At 36.1% G+C, this 21298-nt stretch overlaps 1 protein-coding gene across 1 annotated transcript in view; it reads left to right on the plus strand.

The window, feature by feature from the left end:
* Positions 1 to 21298, plus strand: part of CENPF (centromere protein F) — a 34682-nt gene that overhangs the window by 10041 nt on the left and 3343 nt on the right. The window contains exons 7-17 of the mRNA XM_058835636.1: positions 1358 to 1483; positions 3158 to 3286; positions 4859 to 4981; positions 7608 to 7743; positions 8227 to 11672; positions 12175 to 14472; positions 15420 to 15560; positions 16603 to 16779; positions 17487 to 17648; positions 18955 to 19141; positions 19821 to 20300. Coding sequence (XP_058691619.1) covers positions 1358 to 1483; positions 3158 to 3286; positions 4859 to 4981; positions 7608 to 7743; positions 8227 to 11672; positions 12175 to 14472; positions 15420 to 15560; positions 16603 to 16779; positions 17487 to 17648; positions 18955 to 19141; positions 19821 to 20300 — 7405 coding nt within the window. The remainder of the gene's footprint in view (positions 1 to 1357; positions 1484 to 3157; positions 3287 to 4858; positions 4982 to 7607; positions 7744 to 8226; positions 11673 to 12174; positions 14473 to 15419; positions 15561 to 16602; positions 16780 to 17486; positions 17649 to 18954; positions 19142 to 19820; positions 20301 to 21298) is intronic.

Genomic DNA, 21298 nt, shown 5'->3' on the forward strand with positions numbered 1-21298 from the left:
AGGTTCCTTTGGTCCTGCCATCTGAAGGTGACTCCTTTCTGTTCTGTTTCTTCTTTCTTGCACTGGAATTGGATCTCTGCCTTCCCACTCTGGACTTTGAAAGTAGAACTGCATTGAGATTTTACATTTTAGTTCATGCCATGTAACCTGGATTTAATGCTGGCAACCCCCCTTGTGCACTTCTCTGTCACTGGTACTAGTCACTGACCTCAAGCACAGCACCTCTGTGTTATCGAGTGTTTTCACTTCTTGTGAGATCTGCAGCCTTTCTGCCATCATGTTTCCATATGATCTTATAGGAGTTCACAATCCCTGCAGTCTCTGCCTAATAACCTGACATCCCAATACAACTACCTGCTTCTTATTTTCTTATTTCTACTGTTTCATTAACTAAATAAATAGCTCTTGTTGCTGAAGAATGAGTGTCCCATTCACCCTTGGCCATTTTTCTTACTCTGAGGAAAAAAATGTACATATTTAGCATTAACAGATTTGATCTGGAATAAAAATTAAAAATGATATTTTTTATTCAGGAAGTTAAGTGAACAATGCTTCACCCTCTTGGGTGACATAATATTGACATAATCAACTGAGTTAAATAACAAGTTAACATGGAGATGAACTTAGACATAGCCTGCTGATTTTTTTTTTTAATTAAATTTTAAATTGTAAAAAATACTCTTATAATAAACTAAGATAGTTTCTTCTTTTTTCTGTCCAAATCAACTTACTGAATCACTCTGAAATTTGGTGGAATATCCATTTATTTTGAGTCTAAACATGTAGCTGCTTAGCAGTTAGCAGTCATTCTTTTGTTGGTAGCAACCTGATGTACTGAAAATACAATTGGTATTAGTGCCAGATGTAGCATCTTTCTGCAGACTGTCAAAACCATTGATTTTCTTATTATATGATCTAAATATATATATAGGTATTTATCTTATATGTTTTTTTATTTTTCTAAGTATGTAAAGATATATATCTTCTATTTTCTTATTATTTAAATATATATAAGGATATATTTGTTATCTTGTAATCTAAAGATGTTTTTATTATTGTATCTGTATACCCTCATGTATACATATACATCCCTAATACATATACATGAAAGTACATATACTCTTTTTATATATACACACATTTTCTCACTAACATAAGGAAGAATTAATGAGTTTTGTACTTCAGACTGCTAGGAATTTATATGGTACCAGCTAAAGTTACTATGGTTAGATGAATGCTAGAACAATTGTAGAAGCTGACAGCAGTGATTTTTTTTTTTTTATGTGAGGGCTTGTATATGTAAATGAAACATCACCTGTACCTTTAACACTTGTGATTGATAACTAAATTATTATAGGTCCAAATGTTGGAGCAAAAGGTGAAGCGATTGTCAGAAGAACTGAATTGCCAAAGACAAAATGCTGAGAGCACTCGTCAGTGTTTAGAACAGAAAATAAAGGCCAAGGAAAAGGAATACCAACAGGTAAGGCAAGGAGAACTTTTTAACTTCCTGAGGACATGAAATCACTTGGCTTATAATACACATGATGTGTATCTGATTTTCTGTTAGTTGCAATCACATTTGACAGAGAGGTAAAAGTTGCAAAGTTTCCATAAAAATGGAAAACAAACATTGCAATAGGAGGGATGGGCTGTTGGAGAGGTGCAGGATTATTTTGGTATTCACTGGACAATAGAGAACATGTCTGAGAGATGGAATGAGATGCAAATCCATAAGAAACTAGGCTCCATTTTTCATAAAATTATGTATATGTGAGCTCAAACTTAGTAACCAACTAAATTATTTCTGTAGAATTTGAGTTAATTTTGTATGCATTTCACACAGAAGGAAAAGAATTTCTGTAGGATTATATCTCTATTCTAATTTTGGTTCATGCTCAGAAGATGTTAATATAGTCAATTAGCATTAACTGTCTTTCATTTCCTTCATGCTAGCTCTTGCAGAGAGAAAAAGTGTAGCACTATCCGAGGAATTTTTATGGAATGAAGTTTTATTTAGAATCAACAGCATTAATACTGATTTGGATTAGGGCTAAACTCTTTGTATTTTTCTTTTTAAGCTTAATAACGTAATTAGTGTTAGGAAATCTAAGACACAGATTCAGAAGTGATAGTGCTACTTCAGATGGGCATTTTAAGTTTGCTTTGGGGATTGAATATAAGGGTATTGCCCCGAGGAAGACTGTTGTGTCAAATGTCTGATCTGGAATCTTTTCTCTAAAGTATGTTCAAATAGATAAAATAATTGGCAGAGGAGTTTTGGTGGAGTAGCCAATAAACCGTGCTCCTACCAGGACTCTTGAGTGAAAAAGTGATTTTACGAAGTCTGTTAGTCTAGATGCTATCTCAAGATCTTAAATTGATACTGAACCTTGCCTAGAAGTGGTAAATTGGAGCAACTGATTTTTGGATTTGAATAGTTGTAGTGTCATTTTATTAATCAAAAGATAGGTTGACGGCCTATGAACCTTCTGTCTTGATTTTTCCTTTTTTTAGTTAGCTGAAAAAAGGCCTTCATAAGATTAATATGTAAGCCTACATGCTGCCACTCTAAGTTGTTCAGCAAGGCCATTAATTGAGAAGCTCTTTTTTTTCTTCAGTGGTTAGGATCTGTGAGCTGTTACAGGTTACTATAATGTTTTAATGTTCATTTGTTTATAATATTAGTTTGTCAAGTCCTATTTAAAGGCTCTGTATTATGTCTTCTTGCCACAAATTTTGTGCAATATTGTGGAAAAAAACAACCTTGTAGTATGGTAAGTAATAGCAGAGATTAACTTGTCTCCTTGTACTGAAATGTAATTCTTATGTGAAATTGACCTTTAGTATGAAAAATTTTTACACTTATTTTCATTAGCTTTAGTTCTGTTTTTTTCTCTTCCTGTGGCAGGAATTGTTACAGTAATTAAGTTCTTAAGCAGATGACATAAATTGGCCTAATGTCATTCTTGCCTATATATGGCTTTTGCCTCATGAATCAAAGCTGGTTTTAAACTGTTGTTTGCTGTGTAAGACAAGTGTCCCTGAGCAGGCAGCACCTGCTGATAAAAATCTGTTGTTATTTCTGCAGTGACCAAAATAGAGACTTGTTGTGGTCCTGTGTTTATTTTTTTGCTTCCCTGCCACTGTTTTCTAGGAACTCTCCTGTCAGCAGCATTCCTTGCAAACACTGGATCAGCAGTACAATCAGATAAGAAGCAAACTGAATCAGGAGCTACAGCAAGCCAAGAATGACTTCAATGTTCTGCAGGCAGAATTTGACAAAGTAGGTGTTTTTTAGCGTTAAAGCCCACTACTAGAGTGGTATTTAGTTGTCTCAACAGCACTGCCTTAATTTAATTATACATTAAGCAAAGAAATTATTAATATGGTGTCCTGTATTAATGTTTTTACAATAAGTATTTCGGGAAGAAATGGTAAATACAAAACATGTAATACAATGTATTTATATGTAAATTCTAGCCTTTTAAAAGTTTGTGGCTAGTCCACTTCTCATGGGGAAGGAGATGTAAATGCAGACAGTGCAGGTAAAATAAATCTGAGAAAGAAGGAGCTAGGGTGATCACAAGACACTTTATGAAAGAAAAAAAAAGCCAAAACCAAACCCATGCAGAGGTATAATTTGATGGTAGATCTACTGACCAGTAGGTTGCCACCCTTTGGAAAAACAGTCCTATTTTCATATACCCTGGCCATACACTCCTCATGTGATCCTGGAGACAGCTGAGAAGAGATAAAAGAGCAAAGAAAATATTGCATTTAAATTAGTATATCTGTATACAGAACCAAGTGTTTGCTATCAGTTTAACTCCCTGAACTGGTAATCCACAAAATCAGATGAGTTTCATGGCTTGTGTAAGGAAGAAGATCCAGTATGAAGGAGCTCTTCCACAGCTTTGGCAGCAGATGGCTTTAAAAACATATTAGTTGTCACAAACTCCCAACTTTAAGTAGGTTAGAAAGCAGCACAAGCCTCAGGAGTGGGTTATCAGAAAAGAGGAATGTTTAAAAGCCTCCAAAAACCCTCGAGAGCATTTCTCAAGCAGCAGAGCTAACTGTTCCACAAGTTCTTGAAAGTTACATTGAGAAGCTGCATTTGCAGGCAGCCTGCACTGAAACATCATTTCTAAAACTGCCAACAGCTTTCTTGAAGGCTTGTTTTATTTTAGAAATATAGCTGTGGAACTACATTCAGTCAAAAGTTTTTATTGGAGGCTTCTGTATAATATGCATATTCTTTTGTGTATGCTTACTGAAAAATTGATTTAATTGAGAGGACAATAAGTGCCTTTTACTTCCTTCTTAAATAAAGGTAATCTATTACTTGATGACCTCGGAATAGACTTTTTTTTTTATCCTCTAGTGTAATTTCCCTCCTTTTTAATCTGGAGCATTTTAGGACTCTTTCAAAAGAGTTAAAACCTGTTCATTTTTTATAAAATCAGTGTCAACAGAGCAGTAATTGCAGTTATGATCCTAACTTTCTGATTCAAATAGCTTAGCAAAAAAGCAATTATGTTCCAATCTCATTTCTATCCTACAGATATAATTGTGGTGATGTAGCTGCAAGTTGGATGAATTAAGATTATTTCAGACAGCCTAGAAATGTGTGTGTTTTAGAGATATCCCATCTTTTTGGTCAGAAGAAAAGGAGTGGAAAGGCAATAAGCAACTTTTTCTCTTAACAGTAAAGACAAAACACAGTAAAAGGTGAATCCCACCTTGGATTCATGGTGGGATAAAATAATATAGTTTCATTTTATAACAGAATGTTGAGTTCAAGAATGGGGATTTAAAGAAAAAAGTTGTGCCTGTGATTACAATGTTGGTTTTCCAGGTAATGGCAGCAAAACAACGCTTGGAACATGACACCAGTGATCTCACCCAGAAGCTGTGCAGAGCAGAGCAGGCTCTGTCAGCAGCCCAAACTAAAGAAGCTGACCTCATAAGAAGCTTTCAGGTAAGCAATGCTGAGGAGTATTTGGTGGAATTAATGCTATAAATTAGCAATTTGTAAACACTTAATACTCTAGAGTAATTGCTCACAATTGTGTTTTTCCCCATAAGCAGTCTTCAAACACTTTTGTGTTCATCCTAGTCGTAACAAAAAATGAGGCCTTCCCTAACATCGTGGAAATTAATGCAGTTTCTGGAGTTAGCTGTGTGGGGATTCATTGCTGTAATGCTGATGATATGGTTCTAGTTCATGTTGGACTTACTTTCAAAAAAATTAGATTGTGTTTCAAAAGATTCTTGCTTTTGGTTCTGAAATAAAATTCAAATAATAAAATGTGTGTTTGATTTTGAAAGTAAATTCTAGAATCATTGCTGCTTTGATTCATACTCTAAAACTCAGTGATTTTGTACAAATACTATATTCTCTCAAAAAAAATACACATCTCTTAGAATAAGACAGTCCAATAAATATACAGTGCTGGAAAAACTTTTTCCCAAATAAAGGTAAATTCAGAGAAGTTTCTGTATGCTGCCTAACTACCTTACTCACACACTCAGAAATCTTTTCACTTTGAAGTCTTGTCTGTCTTCTCAGTAACATTGTTTTGCTTTGGTAGCAACCAGACCAGCTACTCTTGAAATTCTTACAGTTTTGCTACTAGAGACCTATCAATGCAAATTTCATCCTTTGTTTGGAGAATCAGCACTAAGTTGGAAAAACAGATGGATTCCTATGTAATCCATGTCAGAGTTTGGTTTTGTTAAACATTCTCATTTTGCTTATTACCAACTGTCATCAGCAGATATAAAATAACCTGGTGTAGTCTCTGCCAAAAAATTACCATCAAAATTTTCTGCAAAAGTCTAAAGTAAAATAGTGAGTTTTGTTCAGATCATCGCAAACATTTGTATGGGTTTAGTATATTGTGAAAATTTAGGTACATTCTTGCTGGTAGACTGCAATGTCTGACAACATTCCCAGTCGTTGGAATGTGACTGTTGTTTGAATTGCACTTTGCATGGTTTTGGCCCAGCTGACTGGCTCTCTCTCATACTTTGACTTGTTGAGCAAGTCCAGAGGAGGCCACCAAGGAGATGATCAGAGGGATGGAGCACCTCTCCTACAAGGAAAGGCTGAGAGAACTGGATTTGTTCAGTCTGGAGAAGAAAAGGCTTTGGAGTGACTTAATTGTGGCCTTCCAGTTCCTGAAGGGAACCTGCAAGAAAGATGGAGAGAGACTATTTAGAAAACATGTAGTTACAGGACACAGGGAAATGGTTTCACACAGACAGTGGGTAGGTTTAGATTAGACACTAGGAAAAAAACCTATACCCAGTCTAGCAAGGGAGGTCCCTGCCCATAGCAGGGAGGTTGGAACTAGATGACCTTTAAGGTCTCTTCCAACCCAATGTGTGATTCTATGGATATTGGGAATGTTTACCCCAAATTGAAATAATTGGACCTTTCAGCCATTTTAATTCCTTAAATGTGTTTGTTTTTTTCTTTCCATAGATCACCCTAGGTTTTCTAATGAATGGCTTAGTTTAATTTGTGTACTTAGATTGCATCTGTGCATGCAGCTTTGAATGCAAGAGGTTTAGATGCTTGGACTTCTTTGAAAATTTATTAAGATTGCTAGAAAACTTATTCATTGAAATTTATATGTGTGTTTTTTTTTTTTTTAACTGTGGGTAGGGAAGGCTGTGAGTAGAAGGGAAGGCAACTGTCAGCAACAGTGACAATTTCAATCATGTTCTCAGGGTAATTTGAGGGTTGTTGCAAAAACAGCCCTGCCATGCTAGCAAGCTTTTAATTTTTTTCATTCAGACCTTTCCCTTTCTTGAGCTTGGCTTTTGTGAGTCAATGCCTATCTGCTAGTAGTAAATGGACGAATAATTGATGGTCTGTTTCCATTTGGGCCATGCCTGTTCCATACCACCTGTTGTCCAGAGCACAGGAGTTTGGAGAACAAGGATGAATCTCTTTAAAAGAGTTTTATTTAGTTTCCAGGGTGCAATGTAGTTACTACATAGTATTTTTTGGTGGTGGTGATAGTGTTTCATTAGCTTGTTTGGAATTTTGTAAAATCAATTTATTTGAAATAAAGTGCTGTTAATTGCAAAGCAACTACCTGAAAGTGTAAGCACTTCTAAATAAAATTTGACCAGTGTTGCCATGTTGTTGATATTCAGTGGAAAGAGAACTTATCTCTATATGAGATGACAGGTGGAATCTACTTTTCTACACATTTCATGCAAATTTTGATGCCATTGCAGGGATTTGTTTACTGAGCTTCTTTGGGAGAGTAGCTTGACTTCATCAGCTCAGATTTTGTATAATCTGTCCTGTCCCATCTCTTTCTGTGTGAGGTCATGTGGAGCTGTTTGTTCTAGGCTAACAAGGAACATGCTGACTACATCAACTGGCAACATCTCTCAGATGCTGTCAATTTGTTAAGAATAAAAAATTCAGCTTATGTTTCTGAGCAGTGCTTAGGAACCCAGGCATAGATGCCTAAAGTCTTAACAGGATTTAATGGAATATCTTTACTTTTATTCAAATGAACTGAGTCTATTGATCTTTTTATTACAATTTACATGAAATATAGCCTTATTTGGTTTTGGTTTAGGAAGTGAAGAAGGAGAAAAATGTTCTGAACTGTCAACTTGAAAAGAAATTGCAAGATATCCACCAGCTTGAAGAAGAACTAAATATGATCAAGCAATATCTAAAGCAAAGCCAGAATTTTGCAGACGAGATGAAAAGTGAGTTATGATTTTAAATTTATAGAACTCTTTCTTGTATGTTTCCTGCAATGCTGTAAGTTTCATTGTGAATTAAGTAAAAAGTTTCTGCTGGAGAATAGGATTATTATTTTTTAAGAACATTGAGTTTGTTGTCAATGAGAAGGAGTTTTTGTCTATGAACACGTACAGTTCTTGAAGATATGCTGTTTTGAAAATAATTGAAGTGTACTGAACTTATCAGCAAATTTATTTTCATAGAATCTATTTTAAACAGAAAACTTCTGTTTTGCAGTTCCTTTAGGGAAAGCTGACTGCAAGTAGTGCCTGCTAGCCTAAAATAATATAAATATCTTTCATCCAGTGATATTACTTAAGAGTAATGCTTTGCAGTAGAATGAGAATTGAAAATAGTAAAAGTAAATAGTAACACCCCATCTAGAAAGTTATCAGTAGATTTGCCAGTATTGACTGGCAAAGATTTGATGGTATTTTCTTCTACAGATAAAAATGCTGTTCAGGAAGTGGAGCTGAAGTTACTGGAAGAGAAATTGAAAAGGCAAGAGAGCTCTCTTTCACTGGAGAACCTGAAAAGAGCTTTAGCTGACATGGAAAAGCAGCAAGAGTCTGCCCAAGGTCTCCTCAAGGAAAAAGATAATCATATTAAAGAACAAGACTGTAAAATAAGGACAATGGAGGGAGAATCAGAAGCTTTGCAGAGACTCCTTGGATTAAAGCAGAGAGAATGTGAAGAATTGCAAAAAGAGTCTACAGTTCTTTCTCAATGGAAAAATGAAACTGATCATCTCATAAATAAACTTCAGTCTGAAAAGGAAGGTATGCTGGCTCATATCAATGACTTGGAGAGTTCCCTTCAAAGTCAGCAAAGCAAAAATCATGAGCATAGTGAGAAACTTAGAATGATGCAAACCGAAAGTGACAGGAAATCCACAGAGATTAGAGAACTTAAATATATGCTGGAATGTAAAAGTACAGAATTAGAAGAACAAAAAAAAGCTTTTGATGAACTTAAGCAGAAAGCAGAATGTTCTGATAAAAAGTACTGTAAAGAGATAGAAAATATGTCCTGTAAAATATTCCAGCTCACCAACCAAGTTGCTGAACTTGAAGAAAAGTTACAGCTGGCAGCAAGTCAAGGACTGCAAAGGGAGCAGTGCTATCACAACCTGCTTGGTGAATATAAAAAAATCTGTTGTCTCGTAAATGCAAAAGATACTTCAGAAATGACAGAAGATGGAGAAGTTAATTTAGAAAGCAGACAGGATAAGACTCAGTTAGTTAATATACCATTTGCAGCAACTAATTCCAGCAGTGAGGATCACGGATGTGCAGGAGCTCTTCTCGAAATAGGAAAAACTAAGAATCTGGCCAATTTACAAGAGCAGATCTCTTTTCTTGAGAGTTCTTTAGTGGCACAAAAGCAGCTGAATTCAAATCAGCAGCAGCAATATGAAGACTTACTGCAAATGAAGACTGAAACGGAACAAAGGTTATTTGCAGTAGAACAGATGCACAAAAACTTCATGACAGAAACCAAACAGCACATCGGTAACTTGCAAGCGGATATTTCAGCACGTCAGGAATTAGTTGAAAAAACTTCAGTTATTCTTGAGAAAAAGGACATGCAGCTGCAAAGTCTGAATGAAAAGCTAGAAAACCAGCAAGCTGAGCTTCAGGATTTAAAGATCAATAATAAATTGCTTGAGGATTCACTAAGCCAGCTGAAGCTCATGTCTGAAACATGGGATTCAGAGAAGAAGGACATGTCTTCAATGATTTGCTCATACAATAAAAAAATTGTTGAACTTACTGAAGAAAATACAGCCCTTAGGAATTTAAGCAGTGCTTTAAAGCAAGAACAAATAACTTTACTGGAGGCAAATAAAAATATTTATGACAGTTTAAAGGAAAGAGAAGAAATCATTTCTGAAATGTCTGGAAAACATGAGGAGGAAAGACAGCGTATTGAATCAAGAACTGCAGAGATCAAAACAGAGCTTGAAGTTTTGCAGGCAAAGTATAAATCAGTAGAAGAAGAAAATGGAAAAATTATGAACGTTCTGAGAGAGCAGACAATTGAATTAGATGAAAAGAAAGCAAAATTAGATCAAGAGAAACAGGTACTTAGTGAGAACAAAGATATCTTACATAAACTAATAGCCTCAGAAGAAATAAAAAAGGATTTGGTTAATGAACTTCAGCAGCTGCAGTCAGAATTTTCCAACATCCAACATGTGCCTTCTGTGAAGCTTGACTGTTTAAGCCAGGAAAGGTTAAATGCCAGGACAACACAAAATACACTGCAAGAGAAATGTGGCTTTGTATTTCAAGAAAAAGAGCAACTGGGGAAGGAATTAACAACAAAAAATGAACCTCTAACGTGCAATGTTAATTGTGAACAAAGACTCTGCTCAGAACAGTTGAGAAAATCGATGGAAGAAAAGGACATTGAGCTGAATAAATACCAGGTTAAACTTGAGCTTCTTCAAATGGATTTTGAGGATAGTGAACTCTCTCTAGAGAACTGCAGGTTAGAAGTGATGCAACTGGATACTGCTTTAAAAGGTATGGAAGTAGAACTTGAGAGAAGTGTGAGAGAAAAAGAGAGACTGAAGCAAGAACTACTGTTTATTAAAAAACAGAAAACTGAAGAGTCTTCACTTATAGTATTAGACGAAGATGGCCACTCATTGGATTATAATTATGGTGACATTTCCCAGGATTGCGGCAAAAGGGGAATAGATCAAAGTCCTTCATCAGTGTTGCTGGCATCCTCTTTGCAGGTAACAATAAACCAGCTGAGTGAGCTTGAGAAAATATGTGAGAGGTTGCAGTGTGAAAACACTGCATTAGCCTCTGGATTCAAAGATGCAAAAACCAATGGTACCACAGGTATTAATAAAGAGGAAGAGGAGAAAGATGATATAATGAATGCAGATAGCAATTTAAAAGCTGAGAGAGCTGTTCTTCCTGATGAACTTATGGATCAAAGTGACAACAGTGATCTGAAAATGTGTTCTGATAATAAGGAAATGTCCTTCAAACTTAAAGAATGCAGTTCTTCTGACTACGAAGATTTAAAATTGACCAGCAAAGAAGTTAAGGTACACTTTGCTGAAGTGAGAGAGAAGCTTTTGACTTTCCAGAATGAACACCTAAAATTATATGAACAACACTGTCGTATGAGTTCAAAGATATGTGAACTGCAGTCTTGTATGGAAATACTGAAAGCAGAAAATCCTTTGTTGTCAACAAGTCTGAGCAGTGCTCATGTAGATTCTGTGCAAGTGTCACTGTCACCCAGCCAAGATGACACACTGCCTAAACTAGATGAAACTAAGGCCACGGATTCTTCCTCAGACCTTTCTGTAAAACCCTGTTTGTTAGAACTAAGTGATGTGGTTGATTCTCGTAACAGTGGTCCATGCAAATGGACAGAGGAAATGAATCAGACAGACAGTTCTGTAGAAGTAATTTCAGAGGATGCAACAGAAGTTTTGGTTGAAAAGTATCATAATGATCACAATCTGGACTCTGTTAGAGAGCTTGGGAGTATTACTCCAAAAAAATCTAACCTTGAAAATAGAATTGAAGAACTTCAGATTCTCTGTCAGACATATGAGAAGGCCATCAAGGTGCTTGAAGATCAGTTTCGTGTTCAAGAGAATATGAAAAATGAGGAAATACAAGAACTGAAAGAAGTTATACTTTCTGAAAGGAAAGAAATACATAATCTCAAACAGCAAAATCTATCTGAAAAGGAAGAATGGCAGCAGAAGCTGAATAATGTGACTATGGAGATGGAGTGCAAACTGGCAGCAGAAAGAAAACAAACTGAGAATCTCTCTTTGGAGCTGGAAGCAGCAAGACTCCAACTACAGGTCCTTGATTTAAGTTCTCATTCACTCCTGTGCACAGATATTGAAAATGTAAGTAATTGCTGTTGTGCAAATGAGTTTTATGTAAGTCCTTTCATTTGTGGTCACCCAAATAGAATTTTTTGCAGTAAAATCTATTTAAAATTGTGCCCCACAGAAGCAGTAATATTTTTTGGAGAAAGATGAAAAATAATCCATACTCAAGCAGTAATCTTCATCCTTTAGTTATATTAACGATAGTTCACTTTGTCATGTAGACACCTATTTTCCCAAAATACAGAAGGATGTGGTATCTTGGCACATAGTCTATTAGCATATTGATCTGAAATTTTTCCCTCAATACATTTAAAACCTTTTGGCCAAAGATGATAAATAACTGTCAATCCTTTCTGTAAGAAAGGAGACTGTGAAGTAGGGAGGGATGATATCTATTTATTTTGCATAAGAGCGGGAGCTTTACTAGTTTAAGGAAAGTTTTAAAACTTACCTTATTTTTTTCTTATATGCGTTCTTCCCTCCTTTCTTGTAATTGATTTATTCTTATTCCTTGCAGAACATAGAACACGAAAACAATAGTCCTTATAAATTGAGAGTGCCTGTTGAAAACTCAGTTCTGAAAAACAGTAATCTTAAAATAATTCCCATTGAGAAAATGGCTGGAGGAGGTGCCTCTGTGTGTGAAAATGAAACCGAGACTGCTGAAGCAAAATTAATGGAAGATTACACTGAAAAAATTTCTGGAGAAGAGGAGCGTAAAAATACATCAGGAAAAAGAACCAGCTCCTCAGACCATGCCAGTGTATTGTCATTTTCCAGTAGTAGGATTTTGCGTGCTGGGTATTTCTGTGAAAATACATTAACCGCTGAAATGCTTCAGGAAGAGGCAAAACAACAGACTGCTGAAAATTTGAAGCTGATCTATGAGATAGAAAAAAACCCAAACCAGGTTGATTTAAAAATCCAAGCTGAGCAATCAAACTCAGAGATGAACTTCCAGGAGGTACAAACAATTTCAAATAGCTCAGCTTTTGCAGATCTGGTGGAAGCTACTGTAGCCATTAAGGAAGAAAACTCTAGCATAAAGGAAAAACACAGATCAGTTTCTATCAATAAGCAGGAGTTATCTCTTCAAGTAGTCTCATTAGAAAAAGAACCTGAGAACCTTAAGTCTGAGCTGGAGATATGTAAAGTTAGATTGCTTAATTCAGCAGACATGTTTGATGATGTAGAAATGACCAAGGGAGCTGGTCAGGAGCAATTTCTTGCAGCTGAAAATGAAGGGGGGAGTCTGAAATCTGAGCAAGTTAATATTGAGAGCCATGCCTTGTTCATGGAGCATGACATTGAAATGCTTCAGGCAAAATGTCAGCAATTAGAAAGGGAGAGGGAAGTTAATCTGAAAACTATTTCTAGCTTTCAAGAGCACCTTGCTTCAGTCACAGCTGAGAGAAACTATATTGGCCAAGAACTGACTATTTTGTCTGAAAGCAAAAAAGAGTTGGATGAGAAGTATCAGAAGCTACAAGAAAAATTAAAAGAATTAGAGTTAACTAAAATGGATTCCACGGGATTCATTAGAAGGTTAGAGGATGAAGTGAGGACACAAGCAAATCTCCTTGAGGCTGCAAAATCTGATGCAAATCAATTATCCAATGAAAAAGACTGTCTTCTTCAGAAGCTGCAAAGTTTAGAAAATGATGCTGTATCTTTCACCTTAGAGAAAGAAAAATTCCAGAATGAAGCAGCAGATTCAAAGAAAGAAAAAGAGCTGATTGCAAGAGAGTTGGGAATGATGCAGCATAAATTAGATTCGTCAGAAATGAAAAATTCAAAGCTTTCCAAATCTTTGGAAGGCTTGTTAATGGAAAAAAGAGAACTTGCTGCAAGACTCAGCGCTGCACAGAAAGAAACAGACCAACTGCGATGTGGAATTGAGAAGCTGAAAGTAAAAATTGAATCTGATGAGAAGAAAAAATGTCACATTGCTGAAAAGCTGAGAGACAATGAACGGAAAGCTGACTCCCTTCAGGATAAAATAGAGAGGCTTGAAAGGGAATTGGAGATATCAGAGAAAAATCTAGAAGATACAGTTATTGAGTTAGAGACTGCCAAAGCAGAGGCAGAAACATTAGCAACGGAGATGGAAGAGATGACTGAAAAGCTGAAATCTTCTAACTTACAAATTGATGTCCTCACCTCACAAAAAGAGTGTTTGGCTAACGATTTAAAAGCAATGCAAGAAAGATTCCTTGATCTAGAGTCTTCAAATTTGACTACAGCAAAACAGTTGGGAGAAAAGGAGGAAGAAAAGATACAAATCAAAGATGAGTTTGAAAATACTGTGGCATTGCTGAGATCTGAGCTCAAATATATGAGTGAGAAATTAGAGTTTTCATGCAAGAAGGAAGCAGATGCTAGAGCAAAAGAGCAAGTCTTGATTAATCAGGTGGCTCGTCTTGAGCAAGATAAAATAATGCTGATACAGGAATGTCAGGAAATAAAAAATGAAAACATCAAACTGGATCAAGCAAGGGAAGTACTTGTTCAAGAATTGATGGATTGTAAACAAAAACTCAATGAAAAGGTGCAGGAAAATGGTGCTCTTGAAAATCAGGTGAAAGAAACAGAAGCACTGTCTTTGCAGCTGACTCACATGCAGCATGAACTTGAATGCTGGCACCAGGAAAAAGAGAGGCTGCAGAACTTTATTGCTGAGTTGAAGCTGAAGGAGCAACATTTTCCTGATGGTGAAACCTCTCCGGATATCCTGAATGTTCTAAAAATGTCTTATAAGGACCTTGAGAAGGAACTGGAATCTACACTTTGTGAAAAGAACACTCTATGTAAAAAGGTAATACCATTTCCATTAGGGTAGAGTTCCCTTTGTAGGAGTGAGGATACAGGAGTGAGTGTCTTCCAGGTTTACCACTTCCTCTAATAAACTAAATCTTAAAATAATTTTAACCTCAGACTATTATGGATGCTAACTCTGAAATAGAGAGCATGGTGCCTGTGGAAATTGCAGGCTGCATAGCTTTCTCAGTCTTGCCTGAGAAAGAGGCCTGGGAAATCATGGGGAGGAATTAAAACAATCCTCAGAGACAGAAAACAGCCTTGCAGGTGCTGTTTGTCTGTTCCTTGTTTTCTTGCAAGAGAAGGTTGAGGGGTGGTGTACCCCACTGACCAATGATAGTGATGTGTTAGTTTACTAACCAATAAGAGTTTCTTTTCTGTATTTTTCACGTATTGGTCTATAAAAAAGATCTGAAGCAATAAACTGAGAGAAATTCTCCTGATCGACTCCCAAGAGAGTCTGTGTCGTTCTTCCAGCCGATCCTAATAGAGCAACAGACTTTTGCAGGAAACATCCTATTTTTAAAATTATGTTTTCTATGCAATTATGAATTTCCATTGAAGTTACAGAGCTGGAAAGCAGGGCATTGTTTTGCATAGGATGAATGAGAAGGTAGCTTGAAAGTAGACACAGAAGTTTAAGCAATCAAATAATGCAGGATAGTTTCCTCTTTCCTGTAGAAGAAAAAGAGGAAGAACAAATTGGTATTGGGTGGCTGAGTTTTTGTATCAAGAATAAATACTTTGGAAGCTCCAAAGAAAGTGAAGCAACAATAGTGTACTTGCCATGTGAAACCATCATTACCCCGTTGAGACTCTTGCTTAAAACTTGACCAACTATGGGAATAAAATAATCCATCTTAAAAACTGGTTGGTACCCATAAGTACATTCTTTGGAGGTCATGACACATGTATTAAAAATAATTCTGAAAAATTTCATTTCAGGTAAATGAACTGACTGAAAGTCAAATTGAACTGCAAGTCAAGCTAAATAATACTGATCAGAAGCTTGCCAAATTGCAGGAAGAAAGAAATAAGCTTGCTGAAGAAATGCAATATGTTCAAGAGTATTCAGAAAAGAACAAAGTAAGTTACTCCATCTGCAGTATTCTTGTGTAGAGGGACAGATGCTCAAGTACAGTACATGGGTGGAGTCCGGTCAAGGGAGTCTGTGATAATGTACAGTATTAGAGGTTATTGCTTCCAAATTTCAAAAAATCCAATGTTCTCTTCTGAGATAAAGTGATTACTTGATAGTTTTTTCCCCTCTTCCTTCCATCTAAACTATATTTTCTTGGCATAAAGGCCACTGCTGGTTATCTAGACATTTTTCAGTGTAGAGAAATTCTCTACTTCAGGCTTTCAGTCATCAGACTGAGGAGGTCAGATAAGAAATAACACATACTTCAAAACTACTTTTAGTGTTTCAGTAGTGCTCAAGTAATTCAGGACAAAGTCAAGGAAGAAACAGTTTTGGAGCCTTTATTTTTAATTTGTTTGCATTTAATTCTAAGAAGCTGTTTTATCATTTAGACAATTTGTCTAATAATATTGTGAACAATATTATGTCTTCAGTTTATGTGGTCGTCTGACCTACTAACTTTATTTACAAAATTCTATAACCAGGGCCTTGTTTCTATTGTGGCATTGAGGATTTTGAGTGGCAAAAGAACAGAGATTTCTGCAACTTTCAGAAATCCTAAATGGAAATACAGGTCAGCTGTCCAAAACCTAGCAATAAAAGTGGATGAAAATGAAAATTCTTAGAAAGGTTTGTCATCTTAAAGAGGGTGGGAAAAGTGACCCTTAATCTCTCAAGTTACTCTCAGAGGGAACAATGTTTGAAGAGGTTAAGCCTTGATTTTGGCAGTGCTGCTTGATTTAACACTCTTGGCTAATTTGCACTTGTTTTCTTTTAAGCACACCTTCCTTTGCCTCCTGTCCTACTTTTGTATTCAGATGTTCTTTTCTTTGATTACAGTGTGTTTAGCCACTGTTAAGTATCTTTTTCTTACCAAATTGTTTTTGAAAATTCAAAGATGCTTCAGATTTAAGCAGTTTAATGGGTCAACACTTTCTCCATTGAGATAATTCCAAGTGCCAAAGAATGTACTGTTACTATTTACAGATTCAGCTGCATCTAACAACTTCAGAAAAAAATGAACTGGCCAGGAGTTTGGAGATGGTCCAGAATCAACTACAAGAAAAAGAAGGTGAAATTAAAAGAGAAATATCAGAATACAAAGACAGACTACTTCAAGCAGAGAAAGAGCATCAGGATGCTCTGACAGAAGCAAACCGAAAGGTAAATCAGAAAATAGGAAGAGTAGTGCTGTGAGTTTTTAATTCAGTTCTATGTATTTTACAAAATTTTGCTGATCCTATTGCAAGAGAATTTATCTTTGTTAACAATATTTCCAAAATCTACATATACTTACCTTGCAACTCAGTAAGTATTAAATTAACTTTTTTCCACATAACAAACACTAAAAAGTGAATTTATCTCACAACTCAGTAAGCATTTAATCTATATAAAAAATCACTGGGACTCTTTTGGTAGGAAGAGGGAGGAAAGTTTAACCAGTTCTGGATATAAGGGCAAATTTGTTGGAAATACATTTTTTCAGATGTACTATATGCAAAGAGCCATCAACTTTTATGCAGAAATGTCTGTGAACTTAAGGCCAACAGAACACAGGCAAATAACTTACTGCAATTACTATAATTGTTTCTTAATAGTTTTCATTCTTATTAATATAAAGTAGATGTAACACCAAGTTATAGTGAAATATAAGGGTTTTCTTCTGACAGACTTCTTAGAGGCATGATTCTAATACTCAAAATATATACTTGAGACAAATTGCTCTTTCAATTTTCAACTCCTCAAAACATAACTATTAAATTTGCTGTGGAATTCCTGTGGGTTTGTGATATGCTGTTAGGTACATCTTTAAAATACATCTCAGTGTCCTTTTTGGTATTATAATAATTAGGCACATTTTCTTTCTCTAGAATGAAGTCGAAATTGAGGCCTGTCATGAGAAGATTAGTTCACTGGAGCACTTTATCAGCTCACAAAAATTAGAAATTGAGCATTTGAAGTCAAATAAAGAACAGTTAAATAATTCACTAGAAGAAGCTAATCAAGCCTTAGGAGAACTCCTAAAAACTAAGGTAAGAAGAAACCCTATGTATGACCAATTACATGAGATTCCAGACACTGTGTAGTAATATAAACATAGGATTGGGGACCAGTGCTCCAGAACTTTGGCTTGACTTTGGTACAGTCTTCATTTCACTAAAGAGAACACAGAGCCTGGAGAAAACATTGTTACTACTGATGTACATTAGAAAAATTCTGTTCTGTGTGTCGTGACTGAGATCGCCTAGAATTGGTTTCTGTGACCCTAAACACAGCAGTCTATTGACTACAGTGAACATTGCAGCTGAGTTAAAACATGGTTAGAATTCACTCAAAGGGACTTTGCAGTGCCTCTATTTTCTGTTTGTGAATTACTTTGATGGTAAAATGTACCATGGTCTATGCCTAAGCATTAATCTTGATAGATTGCTCTTGAGTCAGCTTTTTCAGTTCCATTTTATATAGAATTCTCATTAGAGCTATTAACTAGTGTAATTCTCTGACAGAATTGTTCACAGGGATGCTGGAATATGAGCTCCACTTACTGTGAGCTACTGATAACCCGGAACAGTTCTTCATGTTCTTGGTTTGCTATTTAGTAGCACAGGTGAAGCTTCTTTGTCAACATACTGTACTTCTGTACCAATAATCCTATCCCTGCATTTTTCTTGTTTTCTGGGTGGTTTTGGTGTTTTTGGGTGCTGCTTTAGTCTGTGATTGATTTCTGGCTCCAACTCTGTACTTCAACTTCAGGAATTAGTGTATCTCTAAATGCACTCTTGAAGAAACAGTCAATTCAATTTACATGCAAGTAAACACTGAATTACAATATGCTCATCTTGTTCAACAGTTCTTTATTCTTAGGGCCCTCCACTATGGTGTTAATTTGGTTAATAAGAGCAGTCCAAGAATAAAGTCCTGTGGGATGTGTGCCAGAAAAACTGTACCCATGGTAGTGTCAATGTCGCAGAGAAGGCTCCTACCTGTGCTCACTGTGTGGTATTTGCACACCGGCTGGTGCCAGACCAATGGGACGATAAAAGGTTCAGGCTGGACATTTTGAAGAATTTCTTTGCTATAGGAAACAGTGTAAAGTACTGGAAGGGGGCTGCCCAGGGAAGTGATGGAGTCACCACCCCTGGAAGTGTTCAAGGAACAGCTCTGGGTGGCCCTTAGTGCTATGGGTTTGTTGATATGGTGGTGTTCGGTCAAAGGTTGGATTCAATGATCTTGGAGGTCTTTTCCAACTTCAGTGATTCTATTACTCCTTTTGATATTATAATGTTTAAAAGGAGGAATTATGTTTTTGGTGAAATAACTAAATTTCTTATTTTTTAGGCTGATAATAGTGACATTATAATTCAGCTGAAGAAGGAAAATGAATATGCCCACAGTAAAGTGCAGATGTGGATGAAATCCTGTAAGCAGCTGGAACAGGAAAAGGAAATGTTGCAGAAACAACTAGCTGAACATGATGAGCTGCTAAAGAAGGAAAATCTGACTATGGCAAAGCATAATAAAGAAGGTAACTGAATCTAGATTGTCTTAATGCTTTCTTAGTGCTGCATTAATCTGTAAAACTTTCTTGTTCCCTAAAATGTCCATTTGCATATGCAGCTCTAGTACAGAGCATGATTCTTAAATAGAATAAAAAATTACAAGTGCAAATGTCACTTTCAAAATCTAGCTAATCTTTTTTTCTCTTAAAGTTGTTGTTTCTCTTCTCAGAAACAACACTCGATTCTGAATAAATATATTAAATTTTCCATTTTTGATGTTAAAAGTAACTTAAGGAAGAAAAGACATATTTTTCTTAAGTTTTGTGTGCAAGTTCTTATATAATTTTCCAGCAAGCTTTTCCTTCTTACTCTCATTCTTTGTTCTTAATATTTTAGCTAATCTCATGAGATATACTGTATTATAAATGATACTTAAAGTAAGTTGAGGGTGAAAATGGAGTGTTCAGAAGTTACAAAGTGAAAGGTTAAATGTTTCCCCATGCACTGGTCAAGGATTCTTTTTAAGATTTGCATATTTGTTCTCTATTTACAGAGACATTGTTATGCCTATCACATTACTGAATTTGTTTCAGTCATTTTTTTATAGTTGCACTGTTACAGAACATGTGTAATTAAAAGATAAATTCCTATATACGTTTCTTTTATTATGTCAGCTATATGAATAATCATGTTTTTCTTTGAAAGATGCTGATGATAATGCCATTACGGAAGAAATTAAGTTAAAATTAGAAGAATTGCAGGAATCTACAGAAGTGAAGACCAGAGAAGCAAATGAGAACTTGGAGAAATACTGCTCTCTAATTGTTAAATATCATAAACTAGAGGAAGCAAATGAGATGCTAAAAACGCAAGTCAGTTTGTTGAGTACTCAGCTGAAACAGCAAGCGAGTGATGCTGTCAGCACTCCTTTGTTGAATTCAGAGAAGTCATTAACACAGAAGAGCAAACACTCTGTCAAAGAGAGGAGGTCAGATGAAGAAACCACTAAGCTTTCAAGTAAAAGGCAGAGATGTGAAGACAGCAGGAAAGACAATGGAGAACCAAGATCTCCTGCTCCAGAGACTTCATTGAAAAAGAAGAGGAAGTGTGGTAGCTCTGTAAATCTGCAGGGTCAGGACAACACCGACTGTGAGGTGGATGGGCTTCCAGAAATAGTGCAGAAAGGTATTTGTCTTGTAAAGACAAATGTTCTCTGAGCACAACAGGTGTGCTTTTCTCTTGTTTTGTTGAATGGCTTTCAAGTCTGCCTAGCTGGTGACTCTGCAAACATTTTTGGTGACAGACAGTGATGGAAAATGAAAGGAGTCAATGAGAGATGCGGCAGTTGGTGCCAAGTTAGCTTTTGTGGAGCACAGGTGTTAGACCAGCAGAACACATTTCTGCTGGATTAATAACTCCCATTCTGCTAAGAGTTAAATGGTCATGGCAGTCTCCTGTGTTCCCATCACCTCACTCACAGATGTCGTGTGCAGTGAGGCAACTGGAGACCAGAAACTGGGGAGGAGTGGTGTCTGAAGGGAAGCACGAGTGTGTTCCCCAGGTGTTTGCTTATTTGTGTGCTTTTATTTCTTTCAGTACCAGTAATTAAAAGTGTACTAATTTGCAAAACATTAAACCAACTAAAATTCCCCAAGTTGAAACTGTCTTGCCCACAGCAGTAATACCTTAATATGTTCTTCACTTTCCATCTGCTATGAATACCATGAAATTAGGTAGCCTGGTATTCCATGTAAGGGCTTGCTGCAGCAGATGGTAACTGAGAAGACTGCACAAATCAGGACTTGAAAAATATCTTGTAAGTTCAACTACCTTTTAAGTTTCCCTTTATAATTGATGTAATTGCCATCATTAAAGGACAAACCATAGTGATACTGAGTAGCCTCAGCTCAGGTGGTCACTCCCAGAAGTCAGTCTTTCTAAGGAAAACATTATTTACATTTCACTTTCTCACCAGCATTAGTATATCTTCTAAAAATAGCCCTCTTTTGAGGACATATGTGTCAGTTCATATTTGACTTTTAGGCTAGATAGAGAGATAATAAACAGTCTATAACTAAGTAGTTCTACACAGAGAAAAGTATTAAAAATCAAGAGCATCATATCATGGTATCATGAATTAACCAGTACTGGTTTTTGGTTTGAAATTACTCTCCACATCATAA

The sequence above is a fragment of the Poecile atricapillus genome, chromosome 3 (genome assembly GCF_030490865.1).
Source record: "Poecile atricapillus isolate bPoeAtr1 chromosome 3, bPoeAtr1.hap1, whole genome shotgun sequence".
Lineage (NCBI taxonomy): Eukaryota > Metazoa > Chordata > Aves > Passeriformes > Paridae > Poecile > Poecile atricapillus.